The sequence below is a fragment of the Propithecus coquereli genome, unplaced genomic scaffold (genome assembly GCF_000956105.1).
Source record: "Propithecus coquereli isolate 6110/MARCELLA unplaced genomic scaffold, Pcoq_1.0 Scaffold28, whole genome shotgun sequence".
Lineage (NCBI taxonomy): Eukaryota > Metazoa > Chordata > Mammalia > Primates > Indriidae > Propithecus > Propithecus coquereli.
In genome coordinates, this window is record NW_012148396.1 from 11,600,612 (window position 1) to 11,619,160 (window position 18,549).

General features: G+C 54.6%; 1 protein-coding gene across 1 annotated transcript; it reads left to right on the forward strand.

Annotated features, from left to right (window-relative positions):
• The first annotated feature begins 14,861 nt into the window (after window positions 1-14,861).
• On the forward strand, window positions 14,862-16,023 carry ZFP41 (ZFP41 zinc finger protein). Its single transcript, XM_012648011.1, has one exon. The coding sequence runs from the start codon at window positions 14,927-14,929 to the stop codon at window positions 15,521-15,523; it is 597 nt and encodes a 198-aa protein (XP_012503465.1). The 5' UTR covers window positions 14,862-14,926; the 3' UTR covers window positions 15,524-16,023.
• Window positions 16,024-18,549: the final 2,526 nt, after the last annotated feature.

Below are 18,549 nucleotides of genomic sequence, written 5' to 3' on the forward strand. Positions count from 1 at the left end.
ACATAATGAGATCCTGTCTCTAGGAAAAAAGAAATTCTGAAACAGTTTAGAGAATAAAAAATAAAGAAAAAAAAAATGAAGCCACTGGCAGGGGGCTTGCCCTGGCCGTGGACTCCTGCCTAGGTGATAGCCCCATATCCCAAGCTCCTAGGGCCCTGCTGGCAGCCGGGGTGCCCCATTCCCACCCGTGAGGAAGCAGGAAGTGCAGCCCGACTCCTCACTGGGGCTCTAACCTGCCCTGCCCAAAGACGAAGGAGGCAGGGGGTACTTTGAGTGTGCCAGTGGCTTAGGAAGTGGGCGAGGAGCTGATTCAGGAACAGAGAAGCCCGTCTGCCAGGCACCCACCCCAAAACACCAGCCCCCAGCAGCCCACAGAGCTCTCTGTCCTGGCACCAACTCAAACTCTGAGCAGGAGGAGGGGCACTATGCCAAGCTGTCTAAGAGGGGCCCTGTCACAGCCTCCTGGCTGAGGAGAGGCTGGGACCTGAGGCTCCAGCTCGAAGTCACACAACTGGGTGGTGACAGGTCCAGGATCCAGTCCCAGGGCTTCCTGCCAACTGCAGCTGGCTTCCCTGGGGTGTCAGGAGGTGTGGGGGGGTAGTTGCTGGACTCCAGCCAAGGCCGGGCTAGATTCCCAAGCTGAGTCCAGTCAGAGCCAGGTGGGTCAGAGGCACCAGCGGATGGTCACAGCCAAGACATCCTAGGCCCTTCCCAAAGCCCAGGACATGGTGTCAGCCCCGAGAGCGAACAACAGGATGTGGCGGGAGGCTGTGCAGAGAGGCAGCAGGCGGGGAACAAATTCCCACGAACTTAGTGACTGAAAACAACATGAGTTTGCACGACGGTTCTGGAGTCAGAAGTCTAAAACCAAGGCTCTGGCAGGTCTGTGTTCCTTCTAGAGAGAACCCATTCCTTGCCTTTTCCAGCTCCTGGTGGCGCTGGCCCTCCTTGGCTCGTGGCCCCTTGCTCCCGCCTCAGACCACAGCTCCTGGGCTCCTTCCCTCCCCGCCCTCTGCTGCCCACTCACAAGGACCCTGCAATGACGTTCAGGGCCACCAGGACAGTTCACTACAGTCTCCCCTCTCAGAGCCGAAAGTCCATCACAGCCGCAAAGTCCCTTCTGCCACAACAGATGACATTCACAGGCTCCAAGGATTAGGATCAGACCCTTCCTGGACACCTGCCCACATTTGGCTGTGCTGGAAGCCATGGCCTGGAGAGGTAAGTCCAGTCCTGGAGACCAAGGAGCCAGCCCCAGGTGCAGCAGGAAGGCGGACTTGCGTGGACACTGGCAGGCACAGCCCAGAGTCAGACCTGGTCCTCGGAGCCCAAGCTCAGCTTCTAGCAAAGGCTTCTTCCCGTCCAGACGGAATTCGTGCCCTTTGCATGCAGCTAGATTCAGGCTCCTCGAGACAGGGATTTTTAAAGTTGAAATATGATCTACCAGTGGGGGGAGGGGTGAAAAATAAAGCGTGATGGATGGACAGGCCGCACCACGGTGCCTCCACGCCAGCCCCGCCTGCGTGCAGAGCGGCCTGGCCGGCCTCTCAGCGCCCCTCGGGGTGCTCACACCAGGCCTGGCTGTCCAAGAGCTGGGGTGTGGCTCCCGATTCAACTCGTGTGACAAAGTCCAGCCGCATGTGCCCCCATGAGCTCTGACCACTCACACTTGAGGACATACATGAGGAGACAGGGTGCTGAGCCCCCAGGCTCCGTCCTGGCCAGTGCTCACCAGCCACGTGGGGATAGGAGGACACGGACACCCTGGCCAGGAGACCTGGGTGTGGGCAGATGTGCAGGGCTGCAGGAGAGACACGGAGGGAGAGGCAGACTCTGCCCAGAGCCCACCGGGTTCATCCCTCCTCCCCCTTAGGGACTGGGACACGAAAACACTGTTCCAATGCCTGCTCTCTGAGGGGCAGAGCAAGAGTTGCCTTGGAAACAGGGGTCTGGGAATAACTCCACTCTTTGTCTCTTAATTCGTTGGACCTAATGGTGACGTCTACAGCCCCAACGGGGGAGTGGATGAGAGGCTGAGTGGAGAGGCCCACCTTGCCAAGCCCACCCCTCCCCCAGCCCTGCCTCTGCTCCTGGGGATCCTGCAGCTCAGCTGCACCCCAGAGGCTCCAAAATGCAATGCAAGTCACGCTGCACCTGGGCAAAGCTAGCCAATCCCAGGGACCTGGCAGCTCTCAGGCTTTTGTCCCCGCATCAAGCTAGGGAGCTCATTAAGCTGGGGAAACAGGGCCCCACCACACTCCTCCCTCAAACCTTGCTTCTCCGCAGCTTCTAATTTCCAGGTCCTTGGCTCACAAGCATTGCTCCAGGGAAGCACAAAACTCCACCTCTACTGTGAAAGGACCTAACACCCACTGATGCCCAGCTCTCAGCTGCAGCTGAGAAACAACATGGAGGGGAAAGCAGCAAAACCTCTGTCAGATGTCCCCCTGCACTCCCGAGTCCCCAACTCAGGATGCCAGCAGCACCCGCCCTGGCACCTATACCCTTCCTAGAGGTCCCGGGCCCAGCGAGGGCTTCGACCACTCTGTGTAGGGAAGGAAGCGCTGTCTGCACCTGAGCTGAGATCATAGCTCGCTCAGCCTGAGGTGTGGCTCAGTTAGGAATTTGCTTTCAAGCTGCAAGGAACAGAAAATCCATCTCATTGCACCTTTTAAAATGGAGGTTTTGTTTTGCTTCCATAATGAGAATTCTGGAGGCAGGTGGCTGCTAGCATGACTCAGGGGCTTAACAACGCCGGGAATGAGTAGGCAGAGGCCTGGCTGTGCATGTCCAGAGAGAGGAGGAAGCAGGGAGTGGCACACGGGGCACGCAGAGCATGAGAAGATGACTCCAGAATGGCCTGGACCAACCAGAGCCAGCTTCTGTCCCAAGTGACCACCAGGGACCCCCAGGTGCAGTTCACGATGTGCCCTGCTGGCCCTCAGCCTTGCTCTGTGTGCGCACACCCTTTACTCAGCAAGCCCCCCGTTTTCCTGGCTGATATGAAGGGAACTGGCGACTCCGCCTAGAATCTGGGAGCCTGGAGAGCTCAGAGCTCGTGTGTTCCCAGGCCTTTCCTTTTCTTGGGCTGGCTGCAAGGTTCTGGGGAACTTACCCCAGGGCTGGTGCCCGAATCCTCACCCCTTTGGAATCCGTGAAGCTAGCTTCCCCCAGAACTTGCCCCACATTTCTGACAGAATCTAGCTCGTGGCCAGAGAGCCCCTACCCTGAGCTGTAGCTGCACCTCCCTCAACCAGACCCTGAATGCCTGGGCTTGCAGCAGTGGAGGGGTGCACCTGCTGAGCCAAGGCTCAGCTCCCCGGCTGCTGGTGATGACACAGACCACTCCTCTCCCCACGTGTGGCCGCGGTGCTGCTGTGTGCTAGGCACAGGGTCACCTGCATTGGCTGAGATTCCTGTCCTTGCCAGAGGCCCAAGGATGGGATGGTACACAAGGGCTGAGAGGTTCCAGGGGGCACAGGGTGGGGTCAGCAGAGCTAAGCCCTGAACAGAGTTTATAGGTGTCTGCCGGGAGTTGGAGGAGGAGGCGCAATAAAGGTCCACCCCATCAGGACCTGCGGGCAGTCGGGGCTCAAACGCTGAGACCCGTGGCTCAGCCTCGCCAGGCAGTACGCATGGCCCTGGCCAGTGCTCTTGGTGGCCAGGCCGGGTTACCTGCTCCCTGCCACCCAGGCCAGAGAAGTGCCTTGGCCGTGACGGAGCCCAGTGTGCTGGGTGCAGTGAAGGGTGAAGGGGGCCTGTCTTACCCCAGGGTTTGTGGTCGGGGGTCCAGGTTGTGGACCGGCCTCTGGATGGTGGCCTGGCAGTCAGGCCTTGGAGACCCCAGGGCCCACCCCTCAGCCTAGCACGTGTAGGCAGTGGGGCCCACCCAGAGAGCACTCCTCCCCAGTGTGGGGGAGGAGCCTGGTGGCCTGGGCAGGCCTCTGCCCTGCAGCTCAAGACAGCTGCTTCCTGGTCTTCGTCAGTACAACATGGGGTCCCCTAAGATGGAAAGGGACCTATGTGGCTGGGGGTTGAGACCCCTCAGGCCTTGAGTGTGACTCTGCCACTTGCCAGCTGTGTGATCCTGGGCAAGCCGTTTAACCTTTCTGTGCTCAGTTCCCTCAAAATTGGAGAAAAACAAAGCCCACCTTGCAGGAGTGGTGTGGAAAGTCACTGCCCTGCTGGCCACCACACTCAGCATGGTGCCCTATATTTGGCAATGACCCTGCTCAGTGTCACTCAACTTTGTCTCCCAGGTGGGGGGCGGCCTCCTTGCTTCTCCCCAAGGCATTTCCCACCCCCTTTGGGCCCCACCCCTTCCCTGTGACAGATCTCACAGGGATTTGACTGGGTCTCATGTTGTCCTGGTTATTTTCTGTCTCCCGGGACAGGAAGCAGAAGTCCACAGTTGCGCCTCCTGCTCCTTGTTCTAGACTGTGAGAACTCTCATGGGAAGGAGGCAGTGTCCCCAAAGCAGGAAATTCCTGAGGAAGGAGACCCCCGGCATCATAAGCCCCAGACAGACCGAGTGGCGCTCTCCTGAGACCGCTGAGGTTTGCAGAAACCAGTGGCAACACAGGTTGTTGTAACGGGAAGCATGGGAAGCAGAGCAAGCCCGTGACTCCTCTGCATGCGAGTCCTCTGCAAGGTCATGGAGAAGGCACCCTCAGGCCAATCTCAGGCCTGTGTACCTCAAAGGGCTCCTGCCCAGAGCAGGGCAGCAGGTATGGGGGAGGGCGCTGGGGACTGGCAGGGATGTGGGACCAGCAGAGACGTGAGGAAGGGCTGTCAGACTGCAGGCCTCTCAGCAGCAGAGAATTCACTTGGGGAAAAGCCAGGTGAGCTCAGCAATGCTGGAGAAGCCCCAGGCGCCCAGCCAGGAAATCGTATGAACCAGGCGAGGGTGGAGACCCACAAATGATACCTCATCAAATTAAGAACTTCTTCTCTGGGGAAGACCCTGTGAAGAGGCTGAGAAGACAAACCCCAGGTTGGGAGAAAGCGTTTGCAAATCACATAGCAGACAAAGACTCTTGTCTACAATCTACCTATTAATACAATGTATCTCAAAACTCAACAGTGAAAAAACAGACTAATGAGAAGACGGGCAGGAGACAGGAGGAGATATCACACCAAGAGGACTTGCAGATGGCAAGCAAGCACATGAAAAGATGTTCAACACCGTCAGTCCTCAGGGAAATGTAAATTAAAACCACGATGAGGTATCACCATACACCTGTCAGAATGGTTAAAATAGCAAACAGTGATCACACAAAATGCTGGTGACAATGCAGAGAAACTGGATCACTTGTTCTCTGCTGGTGGGAATGTCAAACGGTGCAGCCACTCCCGAAAACAGCGTGGCTGTTTCTTATAAAACCAAACATGCAGCTGCTATGGCACCCAGTGACTGCACTCCTGGGCCTTCATCCCGGAGAATGAAGATTATGCTCATATGAGAACCTGCACGTGAATGTTCACAGCAGCTTTATTTGTTATAGTCTAAAACTGGAAGCGATCCTGATGTCCTTCAAAGGATAAATGGTTAAATGGGGTATGTACACCCACGGCAGACAACTGGGCAATACATAGTAGTTGCCACTAAAATACATAGCCACCTGGAGCTATGGAGAGTTAGGCAGAGTGGAAACAGGCCATCTCAGCGGGTCACACACTGGTGGTTTCGTTCATGCACCTTTCTGAAGTGACCGCTCTAGAAACAGAGAGCAGATTGGTGGCTTGCAGGGATCCAAGATCCCCCCTCCCCCACAGAGGAGGTTGTATTATTGTACTATAGTTGTGCAAAGTGTCATCCTTGGAGGAAACTAGCAAAGTATACAGTGGATCTCTGTGGGGACAAGAGTGACTATTTTAAACGTTAATCTACCAGACTAGCCCTGAGTGTGGGAGTGCCTCCGAAATGTCCAGATGACATTTTACTCTTCATGCAGGGACAGCTATCCACAGTAAGTTTCACCTCTCCTCCGAAACAGCCTGGATGCTGTCCAAGAAATAGTAGGCCACGCATTCTCTCAGCCACCTGCACATTCCTTCAAGCACATGTAGACTTTGTCCCCAAGATATAAGCCCTGGGAGCGGGGGTTGCTGTGCAGAGAGCTACTTGTCTTGTGACCACCCAAGACTGCTCCTGTCCATAAGTCCCTCAATAAATCATCCTTTACCAACAAATTGGATTTGCCTGCCTCATTCTTTGGTTTCTGAACTCCAGCATTTGGGGGTTGCTTTGCACATATGGCCCTTTCGTGGAAAAATTTCTCTTACAACTGCATGTGAATCTGCAATTACTTCATTAAAATCTTAATTAAAAAATAAAGGCAGCAGATGTCAGCAGCTTCAGAGAGGCCCGCTGGAGGGAGAGCCTGCAGGTGTCCTAGGGGGACTTGGGTGCCAGGTGTGGACCTCACTGGACACGGGAAGCCCTGTGGAGGGAAGCCTGGGGCTGGGATCTTGTCCATAGGTCAGCCTCCCCTGGGCATTCACAGGTTCCCCTTGGAGGAAGGCTCCGCCAGCCCCCAGTCCTCCTGCCTCCCGGAGTGGGGAGACCCTTCCTCATGTCTCAGGATTTAGGCCAAGGAGACCCAGGGGTTGGGTAGGTTGTGGGGGCATCAGACTCTGTGGGCTGAGTCAGTTTGGAAGAAAGAATTCAAGGTAACTTAGCTCTGTGAGAGCAAAGCCAAGCTTTTGGCTGGGTTTTGTTTGTTTGTTTGTTTGTTTTGCACAGCAGTTGGTTGAGCGATGCATTAAATCAGAAAATAAGTACTGCATATTTATTGACTGGTTTCAATTGATGTGGGAAAACCCTGGGCGCCCACTCCTGTGCTTTGGCGAAAGCGTCCAGGCCACCGGTTTTGGGAGCCTGGCGCACGCTGTGCCTAGAGCATTGCCCCGGGAAGGCCAAGTCCCAGACACAGGCAGGGAGGAGGGTACCACAGGGGATAAATCCCAAACTCGGGGCCCTCTAGGCGGCCACCCTCATACCTCTGCCCTGGCACCACGGGGCCGCAAGGCAGGACCACCTGGGCTTGGGTCTGCCTCTTCCCTGGCATGCACTGTGCTCTACTTCTTTTCTGCACCGCAGAGTGGCTGCTGCTGAGTGAGGGTCCTGGGACTCATGAGAGTGCAGGGAAGGTCAGGTGTCCAGAGGCCACTCACACCAGGGACTTCCCAGACACCATGTGCCTCCATTGTCCCATAAACCAGTCCCAAGGCCTCAGGCACTAGAGCCCTACTCTGGCCTCCTGCTGCCGGTCCACAGGTGCCCAAGGTGCCATGTCCTCCTGGCAAGATGTCCCTGGCAGAGCCCATCACCCTGGCCCATGTGCTGGGGTTCACCCATCTCCCCTGGACTCTGACGTTGGCCAGCCCTGCGGTTTATCCCTCGTCCAGGACAGTTTCTTCCACACACACTGGAACACACTTGCTTCCCCTCCTTCGGGCTCCAAGGAGGCCTCCCCTGATCCCACCAACCTGTGCGGGGTCCAGCCACACCCGCCTGCTCCGCGGTGTCTGTGACAGAGCCCGGAGCGCAGAAGGTACCCACAGTTAGTCAGGACCCAATGGGTTTCGTCCTCACGAATCTCCAGCTTTGGGACAAGGAGCTTCCTTTTGGTAATTAATACTTACTTGTTCCCTTTAACTCTCCCTCGCCCCATCCCCCAGCCTGCCACTCTACCAGGGTTAATGCGCATCCTTCTGATTGACGGGGCTTTGTCAAATGGGTGTGGTTTTTTCATGATATCTCTTCGTCTACAGAAAGGGTATTATATAGTCAATTCTGTTTATTCCTCACACAGCACTCGTGTGTGTGTGTGTGTGTGTGTGTGTGTGTGTGTGTGTGAGAGAGAGAGAGAGAGAGAGAGAGAGAGAGAGAGAGAGGGAGAGAGAGATCAGAAATGTACCAAAAAATACGTCAGACACATAGTTTGGGCCTAAGACGAGGACTTGGGTGCTGAGTGCAGATATTCTACTTGGAGGTCTCAGAGCATGAGGCAGGGAGCAGGAAAGTGGGACAGGGAAGGGACAGATGTTAGTAGACGGTGCGCAGTGCGCCACAGGGCACAGTCCCCGGGCACTCTCTGGGGATTGCATGAAGGTGCCTGTGAATCATCCCGGCGAGGGGGACACTGACATTTGCCTGCAGTCCCACCCGGTGTTTGGGAGTAAGGCAGGGCTGCCGCACGCAGTGAAGCGTGGGCCACTTTCCGTCATTTCCACACAGGTGCCAGGTGTTCCAGCATCAGGAACGGAGAGGCCCATCCTTCCCCGCTTCTCCACAGAGCCGCAGTGCCAGCCCAGGTGTCTGCACCTGTGTCACTCTGTTCCCCAGCCTTCTGTCTGTCTGCTCCTGTGCCCAGACCACACTGTCTTAATTGCTGTCCTAAGAATTCACTATCTGGCTGAGCAAACTTTCCTCCATTATTCTAGTCTCTCAGCTATTTTTCATCACTTGCAATTCCATGTAAGTTCTGGAAATACCTTTTCGAGTTTACAAAAATGTTGCTAGGACTTTGGTCAGAACTGCATTGCATCTGTGAGGTAAAATTGAGGAAAACTGACATTTTAAAAATATTAAGTCCAGCAACCCATGAACCTGGGCTTTAACACCATTTATTTGGGTCTTGTTTAAGCACTCACAAAAACATTTCACAATTTTCTCCCTATCTCCAGACCTTCCACATATTTTGTTAGATTGATTCCAAGGTCCTTCACACTTCTGATACTGCTGTGAGTGGTGGCTTTTCTTTTCTGTTCTCTCATTGTTTGCTGCTGATGTGTGAGAATACAATTGATCTTTATATGTTGATTTTTAAAATTCATCTTTGACTCTTATTAATTCTAATAATTTATCTGTATTTTTAATAGATTTTCTCCCTACACAATAATGTCACCTGCAAATAGTGACTATTTTGTTTCTTCCTTTTCAATCCTTCTAGCAATCACGAGGGTGAACACCTGACACTGCACTCCACATCCAGCTGTATTCAGTAAGTAAGTGAGATGTTCCGCACTATTGTAAAATAGGTGTTGTGTTAGATGATTTGCCAGCTGTCACAAGGTCGGTGTATGAGCACTTCTGAGGTGGGCCAGGCTGCGCTAGGATGTTTTCAAATCTCTCCTAGGACAGGGAGTGCTGGGTCACACAGAAACTCTAGGTTGAACTCTTTGAGCAACTGCCAGACTGTTTTCCAAAGTGGCTGCACCATCTCACGCTCCCGCCAGGGGCGCACGAGGGAGGGAGGTCACCTCCCTCCTGCTCCCCGCCACTGCCCCCCACAGTCAGGCAGGCTTCTCCCCTGAACCAGGGCATCGCCACTGTGACCCACACTCTCTGGCCTCCTCCTCCCCAGATAGTTTCCCAACAGCCACAATATTCAGAAAACACAGATCGTCACATTCCTGCTCAGGACACTCCATTGACTTCTGGTGACCCTAAAGTAAAACGCTCCCTCCCAGTTGGGCCCCCCAGGCCCTGGTGCTCACATCTGCCCCTCTGGCTCCCTGGAAGATCACTTCTGCTGCGGCATCCCTGACCCCAGGGCCACACTGCTCCAGGTGGGCCCATGGCAGGGAGAGAGGACCTGCAACCTCCCCCCGAGGAGCTCAAATGAATGGGCAGTGAGAACGGGTGAATCCTGCCCACAGCAGAGCTCGAGGCCCACTCTGGCCACCACGTGGCCTCGAGTCTGCAGACTCTCCCAGCCAGGCCAGCATCCACTACCCACCCTGGCCACCTGCCCCCAGCCCCACCGGAGCCACGTTCTCCTCACCTGCCCTGCCTTAATCAATATCATAAACTTCATCCAAGAAAGAATGTCCTATAAGTGGCAAATGGACAGCACCTTCAGTCGGACTTGGATCTCATTCCACATAAGAGGATTCATCCGACAGAGAAACCAGTGAAATCCCAACATCTGAAAATTCACACTTTGAGTGCGATGAATGCAGGGAAGGCTTCCATTCTAGATTATCTGTTATCAACACCAGAGGATCCACACAGAAAATATGCATGTTAGAGAAACCTTACAATTATATTGGGAGTGGATTTTTAAATTTAACATAGAGGAGCTATACAGAAATGCCACAGCCTCTGAGCACAGGTGCATCTGAGAGTGAATCTATACTGGAAGGAAGCTTCCTTTGCCTAATAAGTCACCTCCAGATAAGTCTGTAAGTGGACAAACATTTGGAAAAGTGCGTGTGATTGAAGAATGAATGCACTTACCACCAACGCCTTGTCATAGGTGGTAAGCCGAGGAGCAGATGTTAGTTTTTCTAATTAAATTTGTGTGACATATAATTAAGGAACATGCCCACAGGTAAGAAATCAATGTTTCTTGGAAGAATGATTAAGCTGGAAGGCTCAGTTGTTCTGCCTCCTCCTCCCTCTGTGAGGACAGCCTCCCGACACACCTGCTCAGGCAGTCCCTGGCCTGCATCTGAAACAGCAGTCTGCACCCTGGCTTCTTCCAGAGTCGTCCAGCGTGCTTTCGAAAAATATCCCATAGGTGCCCCCCACCCCAGAGTTAAACTCGAATCTGTGCAGGAGGGGCCTGGGCAGCACTTTGTGAAGCTCTCAGGTGTTACAAATGAACAGCCCGAGTTGCACACACTGCACCCAGGAGAGTGTGCCATCTGGTGACACTTAATCCTGACTGACCATCAAAATCACTGGGAAGCTTCTAGAATCACGGGTTACTATGGGTTACCAGGTTCAACCCCAATGGCATTGTTTTACCAGTTCTTGGATGACACCTGAAAATCCCTTTTTAAAAAGGATTCCAAGGTAATTCTGACTATGAGCAAGTTCAGGAAGCAAAGCCACAGAGGGCGTGAACATGAAAGGGGAGGCAGCAGCCCTGCCGAGCAGGGACCCAGGCACTATGGGGGATGATGGGGGAGCGGTGGAGGCGCAGGTGCAGTGCGCGAGGGGTGGGGCACGAAGCCGGAGGGGGCGCGGGGGACACAGGACGGGTGGCGCGAGCTCTGGGACTCTCGGCCACGCAGGGCGGCGGGAGCGTCGCTCGGCTAGTAGGCGCGGGGGCCGTCAGGGTCTTCCGAAGGTGCCGCGCAGGTGGGACCGGCGGCGGGGAGCGTCCACCAAGCCAAGTTGCACCCCACCATGTCCACCACCGCTCTCCCGGGATCCCGGAGCCGCTCTGTTCGCGGAGGGGCGGGCCGGGGCCGGGGGAGGGGGGGGCGGAGCAGAGCCGGGAGGGGAGGGACCATGGGGGAGCGGGTCCGGGGAGCGGCGGAGCTCTGAGCCACGCACCACCACCGAGAGCTCGGGGCCTCAGCTGCTAGAGCGGCCCCGGAAGGGGCGTGTCGGCGGCTGGGGGCTTCCTGCGGGCGCCAGGGTCCCGCTCAGCGGCGGGACTGCCGTGAGAGGGCCGGCGCGGTAGGCGGGAGTGGCTGCAGCGAGGCCCGCGCGCCTCTCCCGCCGCCGGCCCCTGCGAGGGCGCGCCTGCCCCGCCCACTTTCCGGCCGTCCTCGTCCGCGCCTCGTTCCGTTATAGCTTCTCCAACCAGGTACTTCTGGGCTCCTGCTGCGTCGGGTCCGGGACGTGCGGCGTCAGGACGGGCTCTGCTGCGGGGGCAGCCGCGTCCCCTCAGCCTCTGCCCGCGGCGCTCCAGGCAGGAAAGGCGGACGGTCCGAGGCTGTCTCCGCTGCGCACGCGGGGCGCGGATCTGTGGTTGGTGGGGGGCGTGCCACTCTTCCAGGAGCGCGGGAGACCCTGGTGGGTCCCTCTTCTCTGCCGGGTTTGAAAGGCCTTGTGTCGTAGGCTTTGACACAGCTACCTGGCGGGCTGTGGACCCGACAGGCTGTTGAGCCCTGAGTCGCAAGCCCACCAATAACGCAGTCTCTCCCTGACACCCTGGTTCCTGGAGGCAGTAGGAGGGAGGAGATAGGGTGAGGTTTCTTGGGAAGCCCCACTGCTGATGGATACCCAGCGATTACAAGTGAAAAGGCCTCGGCCCGGGGAGGTAACGAAGCTATACTGAAGTGCAGCAGAACCAGAACCCTAGCCTTTAGGCTGGGGCTCTCATTTGCTATGCAAGTGTGGGTTCAGTTGTATGTGTAGCTGTAGCAGTCACTCATGTCTGCAAGCCTGTGAAATGAGGAGGCCAAGAAGACGATCACGGTGGTCCACTGTTTTTAACAAGTATTTTATTTCTCAGCGTGCACAATGGATAGCGAAGTGAGAATTCCAGTCTCTGCCCTTAGGCACCTGCAAGCTTGAGTTGGGCAGACAAGACTATTATCAAGAATGTTTCCTGAGCACAGTATGTGACAGGGATCTGGGGATGAAAAAGACATGATCGTTGCGCGCAGAAATCCCTGCCTCATAAGGAAACTGGCACGTTAGTGACCAATGACAGGTGTCCTGGTGGAGGGCACAGTGCTAGGGAGTACAGAGGATCCCCACAGGCCCGGGGCTAGCAGGTGTCAGGCTCCGTGGGTTCACAGACCGCTCCTCTCCATCGAGTTGACTTAATATAGAACCTGATAGGAGAGCAGCGGATGCCTACAGTTCGGCCCCCACCATGTGAAGCATAGGGATTGTTTGCCCTTTTGTATTGGTCCTGGGTTTTTACCTCTCTTTCCTACTAAAGCTAGACTCCCTGCCTCGGACTCCAGCGTGGTTGACTGGGCTTGTCATTCTCTGCCCATCCCAGCAGAGCTGCCACCTGATTCCTGCATCTTCCCCTCAGCACAGATGACCTTCCTTTATCTTCAGTTCTGGCTCCTACCCAATGCTGAGAACCACCTCCTCCCAGAAGCTACCTCCAGATAGAGCCCTCAGAAAGTGATGTTGGCCTGAAACTGAATCAAGTTTATCTAAACATTTTCATTTAGAAAACACCAGACTTTCAGACTCCTTGTTGAGATAGGAAATTTGTACAGGCATTTTATGCATTACTTCCACACATGGGGAGAGAAGAGGGAAGGCCAAGCATTCCCCTCTCGACTTAACAAAGAGAATTTGAAGTATTTATGCATTAAAGCATATGTCATTTGTGTCTCAGTTCCATTTCCTACTAAAGCTCGACCCCAGCCTCACACTGCAGCCTGGTTGACCAAGAACTAATACAAAGAATTTGGAATATTATTACTTAGAACACCACATCTTTGAGTAAGACAGCTGTCAGGATTGTGGACCTCCTAGAGGACAAGAGTAACCATCCCAGGACACGAGGCTTCCTTGCTAAGAACACCTTCTTCAGGGTAGTTTGAGGAGTCAGACCACAATCTGCTTTCCTTGCCATTGCAAAGGGAACAGTACTTTCTCCTAATCTCATGGAGATTTCTTTCACTATCGGTTAAAAGAGCCAGAAGTTTTTCGAGGCTTTATGCTAGAATTTCATTAGTTAGCACTGAGACAAAGAGGCAGGTCAGGAAGCTCAGAAATGATACAGAAAAGAGACAGTCATGCAGAGTGATGCTTCTATAGACACCTAGGCCTTACCAGTCACTTCCTATCGCTGGGATCGGCTAATTCTTATTTGAATTTGTGGTGAGATCAGGATACTGTTAGACGGAATGATCTTTCCCTCCCCTTCAGAGCTCATGAAAGACATTTGTGTGGAATAAGGTTCAGACAATGCCAACAGGTCCTGGTTAGTGGTCACCTGGGGCTTTGACCCTGAGTCCAGGTAAGAATTTGCCTGGGCTGCAGAGAAGGGGCTGTACCAGGGACCAGGTGCTGTCACTCGCTCTCATGTGACCTGGGTAAATGGTGGTGAAGATGTGGATTAAATATATTGATACTCCTTAAGTGCTTGGAACAGGGGACATGCTAAGTGATAGCATTGTCTTAATTTTTCAGACATTGAACAAATATATAATGAGGAGCTTCCATGTACCAGGAGCTGTAGGGAAGCATTGGGATAGATAGCACAGCGAACAAGCCATGTTTAGTTAAAAAAATAACAAAGGGTTTAGCCCATGTTAAGTGCTGGGAGGAAAAATAGTGCTGGGAAACGGGGGACAGCGTTGGGGGAGCATGTCACCAGGTCAGGATTGTCTCCGAGAAGAGGCCATTGGGGCAGAGCTCTGGAAGACGGGGTGGGGGGAGCCCAGCACAGAGGCAGGAAGGATTGGGTGTGTTTGGGGAACCCAAAGAAGGTGGGGGTGACGAGGGGGTCACCAGGGGAGAGGCATGTAGTGTCTATGAATCTGAGGGAGGCTGTCAGGGTCTGCACAGGGGTGTGATATGACGGGGCTTGCTTGCTGTGTGTGCCAGCTGGGAGTCCAGGCTCCAGGAGGCCCCTCCCATGGGCATGAGCTCCTGCAGCCTGTGGTTCCAAAGTATGTGACTGGCCCTAAGCACAGGACAGTGGAGGCGGAGTTAGACTCTGGCAGGAACAAGACAGATTTGGGGATGTGGAGATGGGACACCACAGGGCAGATGTTGGTCCATGTGCCTGTTAGATCCTAATGCAGCCACAGCAGTGTGCAGACCTGTCCCCTGGCAGAGCAGTAAGGATTCCTTGGTCAGCAGCTGAGTGAGCGGTGATGCCGCTCACCGAGAGGAAGAAAATTGGGGAAAGTGACTTAGGGCTTTGGGGAGATCGGGAATTCAGTTTAGATGCTCATTGGGGAACACATGGGGAGGGAGGGGCCACGCCCCCCACCATGTCCCCTTCCCAGCACTTGCCGTCCTGCCCCTTGATTGTGCAGCCTCTGAAAGACATGTTAATCTGATGTTTGTGATCTTGCTTCCCTCCAGCAGCGCAAGGACAGGCCACTCTTTCCTTCCTGGCACGAAGCGTCAGTCACGTGCTGGGAAAATGGGGAGTTCCTGGTCAAGCAGAGCCTGGGAGGGAGGTGCCAGTAGCCCCTGGCTTCCTGCAGCTCAGGCTGCAGGCCCTTAGTCCAAGCAGCTTCCAGGGAGCAGAGAGAGATGGAGAAGCCTGCAGGCAGAAGAAAGAAGACACAGACCCCAAGGGAGGAGGCAGACGTACAGAAAGACACCGCCACAGAAGAGCGAGCCTCTGGGGGAAAGAAGCCAAACAAGAGGTCTGCGGTGGCCAGAAGACACAGTAAGGGGCCCAGCCTGAGTCCGGAAGATGAAGCACACATCTTTGACGCCTTCGATGCTTCCTTTAAAGATGACTTTGAGGGAGTTCCCGTGTTCATTCCTTTTCAGAGGAAGAAACCTTATGAATGTAGTGAATGTGGACGAATCTTTAAGCACAAGACAGATCACATCCGCCATCAGAGAGTGCACACCGGAGAGAAGCCCTTTAAGTGTGATCAGTGTGGGAAGACCTTCCGGCATAGTTCCGACGTCACTAAGCATCAGAGAATTCATACTGGAGAGAAGCCCTTCAAATGCGGGGAGTGCGGGAAAGCCTTTAACTGCGGCTCCAATCTCCTGAAACACCAGAAGACGCACACTGGAGAGAAGCCTTATGAATGTAAGGAATGTGGGAAAGCCTTTGCCTACAGCTCCTGTCTCATTCGCCATCGGAAACGCCACCCACGGAAGAAGCCCTGAGCACAGGGAACCTGTGACTGGAGTCTGTGCCGCACACTCCTCCTCTTTCCGCATCCAATTGAGACGAGGTCTGGGGCCGTGTGCCCAGGAAATCAACCTGTCAGATATGGGAACGCCAAGCCGGCAAGAGACCTTTCTCACTCCAGATAATCTCTTTGGATCAAGACACCGGCTGGTGTGGAAACTCCTTGAGGCTCTGTGGAGCTACAGGCCATTTTTATGAACTACCTGATGTCCTCGGAATCAGCACCACGGATAGACGAGCATAACAGCTGCGGTCCATGCTGCCCAAGAACACCCAGCAGGAGATACCCCTGGCACTGTGGACCAGCATCTCCTGCTGCCACCTCTGCCTGTGGCGTCCGCTCTGCTTGGGCCCTTTCAAGGCTCCAGTCTGCGGACTCTTCACCCTCTAGGTCCCCAAGCTAGACAGGAATGCTCTACAGTGAGCTCTGGGGAACCAGGTGTCCATTGGGCTGCACCAGATCCCCCTGGTCTCTGCTCAGCTGGCTTCAGTGACCATCCTGTGGTTTGTCCTCTGGCTGGAGTACCAGCCCCCAGCACTGGACCACACCATGTGTCCTGGCCCAGCTGTCACCCCAAATGGGCAGCCTGACTTACCTGGAGGGACCACTCGGAACCTGGGCTCCTCAGAGCCTTGAACCTACCACCATGGAGACTTCGTCCCCAGCCATGCAGTGGGGCCCCCAGCAGCCGACAGCAGCTTCCATCCAATCTGTGTCTGCCACTTGGCCTCTGGACACAGGTGGTAGCCCCAGCCCCACAGCTAGCCCTGCATTCAGGTTAGTCTACTTCCTCATGCCCATCTCCCCGCTCCACACTCTCTGCCCCTTGGTGTTCCTCTGAGAGTGGTCTGTGTGGGGCTCCTGCTCTCCAGGGGACTGTGGTTTGTGAGAAAGTAGTGAGGTGACTTTGTCAACCAGAAGGTAATATGGCTTCTTGTGAAAATATTGGCGCCTATGTTTCCCACTGGACATGGAAGACTAATAATGGCCTTGGTCTTTGGGGATTCTGAGAGAAGGGACCCAAGTTGGAGCCAGAGATGGGCTTGTCTATCAAGCAGTCAGAGAAACCAGCCAGGGAGGTGGGGCGCACCCCAAACAATGGAGGACAGTCGTGTCCTGGTGGAAACTGTCATGGTCTTTCTAAAAGCTATAACATTCTAACCCCTCTGCATGGCCCCAGCCCAGCCCAGTCCCTGGCAGTGCATGAGATTGCCATCCTTGAGAAGTGACCCAGAGCAAGCCTCCCCTTCCACCTTCAAGAGTGCTTTCAATCCTGTCCTCACGGATTTATTTAAAGAATGTTCCAAAATACATGCCAAGCATCTGTCTTCTCCCTGACTGCTCACACTGACCAGTGTGGCCCAAGGAACCCACATCATGGCTTGAGGAGCCTGGGTGTCATGGTGGAGGGGGGTGGGCTGCTCAGCTCCCAGCCTCTCTCACACCATTCCCCAAGGGGGTGCACAGACATATGGCAAGTACCAGTTCTCCCCCACCCAAAAAAAAACCACCTCCTAGAACTAGAAAATAAAATTCACCTAAATCCCAAAAATAAATGAAAGCCCGCCATGGTTTAGCCTCTGGCCCAGTCAGCTTCCTACACCACAGGTCTCGGAAGAGCCCGTGTACACGTCCCCAGCCAGGTCCTGGCCCCGGGCGAGCATCTCACGGGTTGCTGGAAGGATCTCAGAGATCAGGATTGACACTCATTCCCCTGGGCTGGCCATGAACCCGAGCAGGCTGGTCTGAGGGGAAGGTCCTCAGCCCTCCCAAGCCCCAGCACACACATTTTGTTAGTGTAATTGTGGTCACCTGCACAGCCCTGCTGTGTTTGGGCTGAGGTCGTGTTGGCCTTCATCAGACATGTCCGGGGTATTCTGCTCTCGTGACCACACTGGAGGGGCCACCCATGTCCAGATGCACAGCTGATTCTAAGCTTCTCCCAGAGGGATGGCGTCCTCACCGTCCTGTGCCATGGTCAGCACCGGAAGCATGGCCTTCACAGCCCTCCTTCCTGGTAGCCTATGGTCCCAGTGAGGGTGGGAGGCATGTCCTGTAGTGTCGTGTACCCACCTGTGCCATGGCTGCATCCTGCGCTGCCAGGTTATGTGCAGCCAGCCTCCCTGTCTGGCTCCCCAGATCAGTGGTTAGCTCACTGCTTTCTGCATGGGGGTCAGGAAAGCAAGGCAGGGGGTGGCCCTGGCTTCACCTGGACCGTTCTGGATGCTACAGGTGGACCTAGGCAGTACTGCACCTCCCCCAGGGCAGAACATTCAGGGTGAAGGGCCCTCTCTCACTGGGATCTCCTTATGCGGTAGTTCTCTGGGGCTGTCCTACCTGGCTGGATCTCCTTAGATAGCTGTCTCCAGGAGAGAAAGCCTCTTGATCCCAGAAACAGAGAGCCGATGAGGTGAAATTATTCAAAAGCAGGGATCAGAGCTGACTTGGGAGACACACAGGTCAGTGTGAGCCTGGATTGGAAGAGCTGCTTAAAGGACTTTGCTGGGACGCTTGGCAGACCTGGCGCCAGTTTTTCATGGACCACAGCCCTCCTAGGTTATGTCCTTGCTAAAGATGCATGCTAAGGTTATCAGGCATAGGTCATGATGTCGGGAGCTTACTCTGAAATGTTCAGCAAAGAAACAGTAACAATATGTGAGTGTGTACTGAGAGAGTGACAGAGCAGTTTGGTTAAATGTCAGTCATTGGTGAGTCTAGAGCAGAGGCTAGCTGGCTTTTTTCTATAAAGGGCCAGATTGTAACTATGCTTTGCAACCCTATGGTCTGTGTCACAACAACTCAACTGCCGTGTAGAGCAACAGCAGTTGTAGACAGCACATAAGCCATGGGCACGGCCGTGTGCCAATAAAACTTTATTTACAAAAATAGGCAGCGAGGCCGGGCACGGTGGCTCATGCCTGTAATCCTAGCACTCTGGGAGGCCGAGGCGGGCGGATCATTTGAGCTCAGGAGTTCAAGACCAGCCTGAGCAAGAGCAAG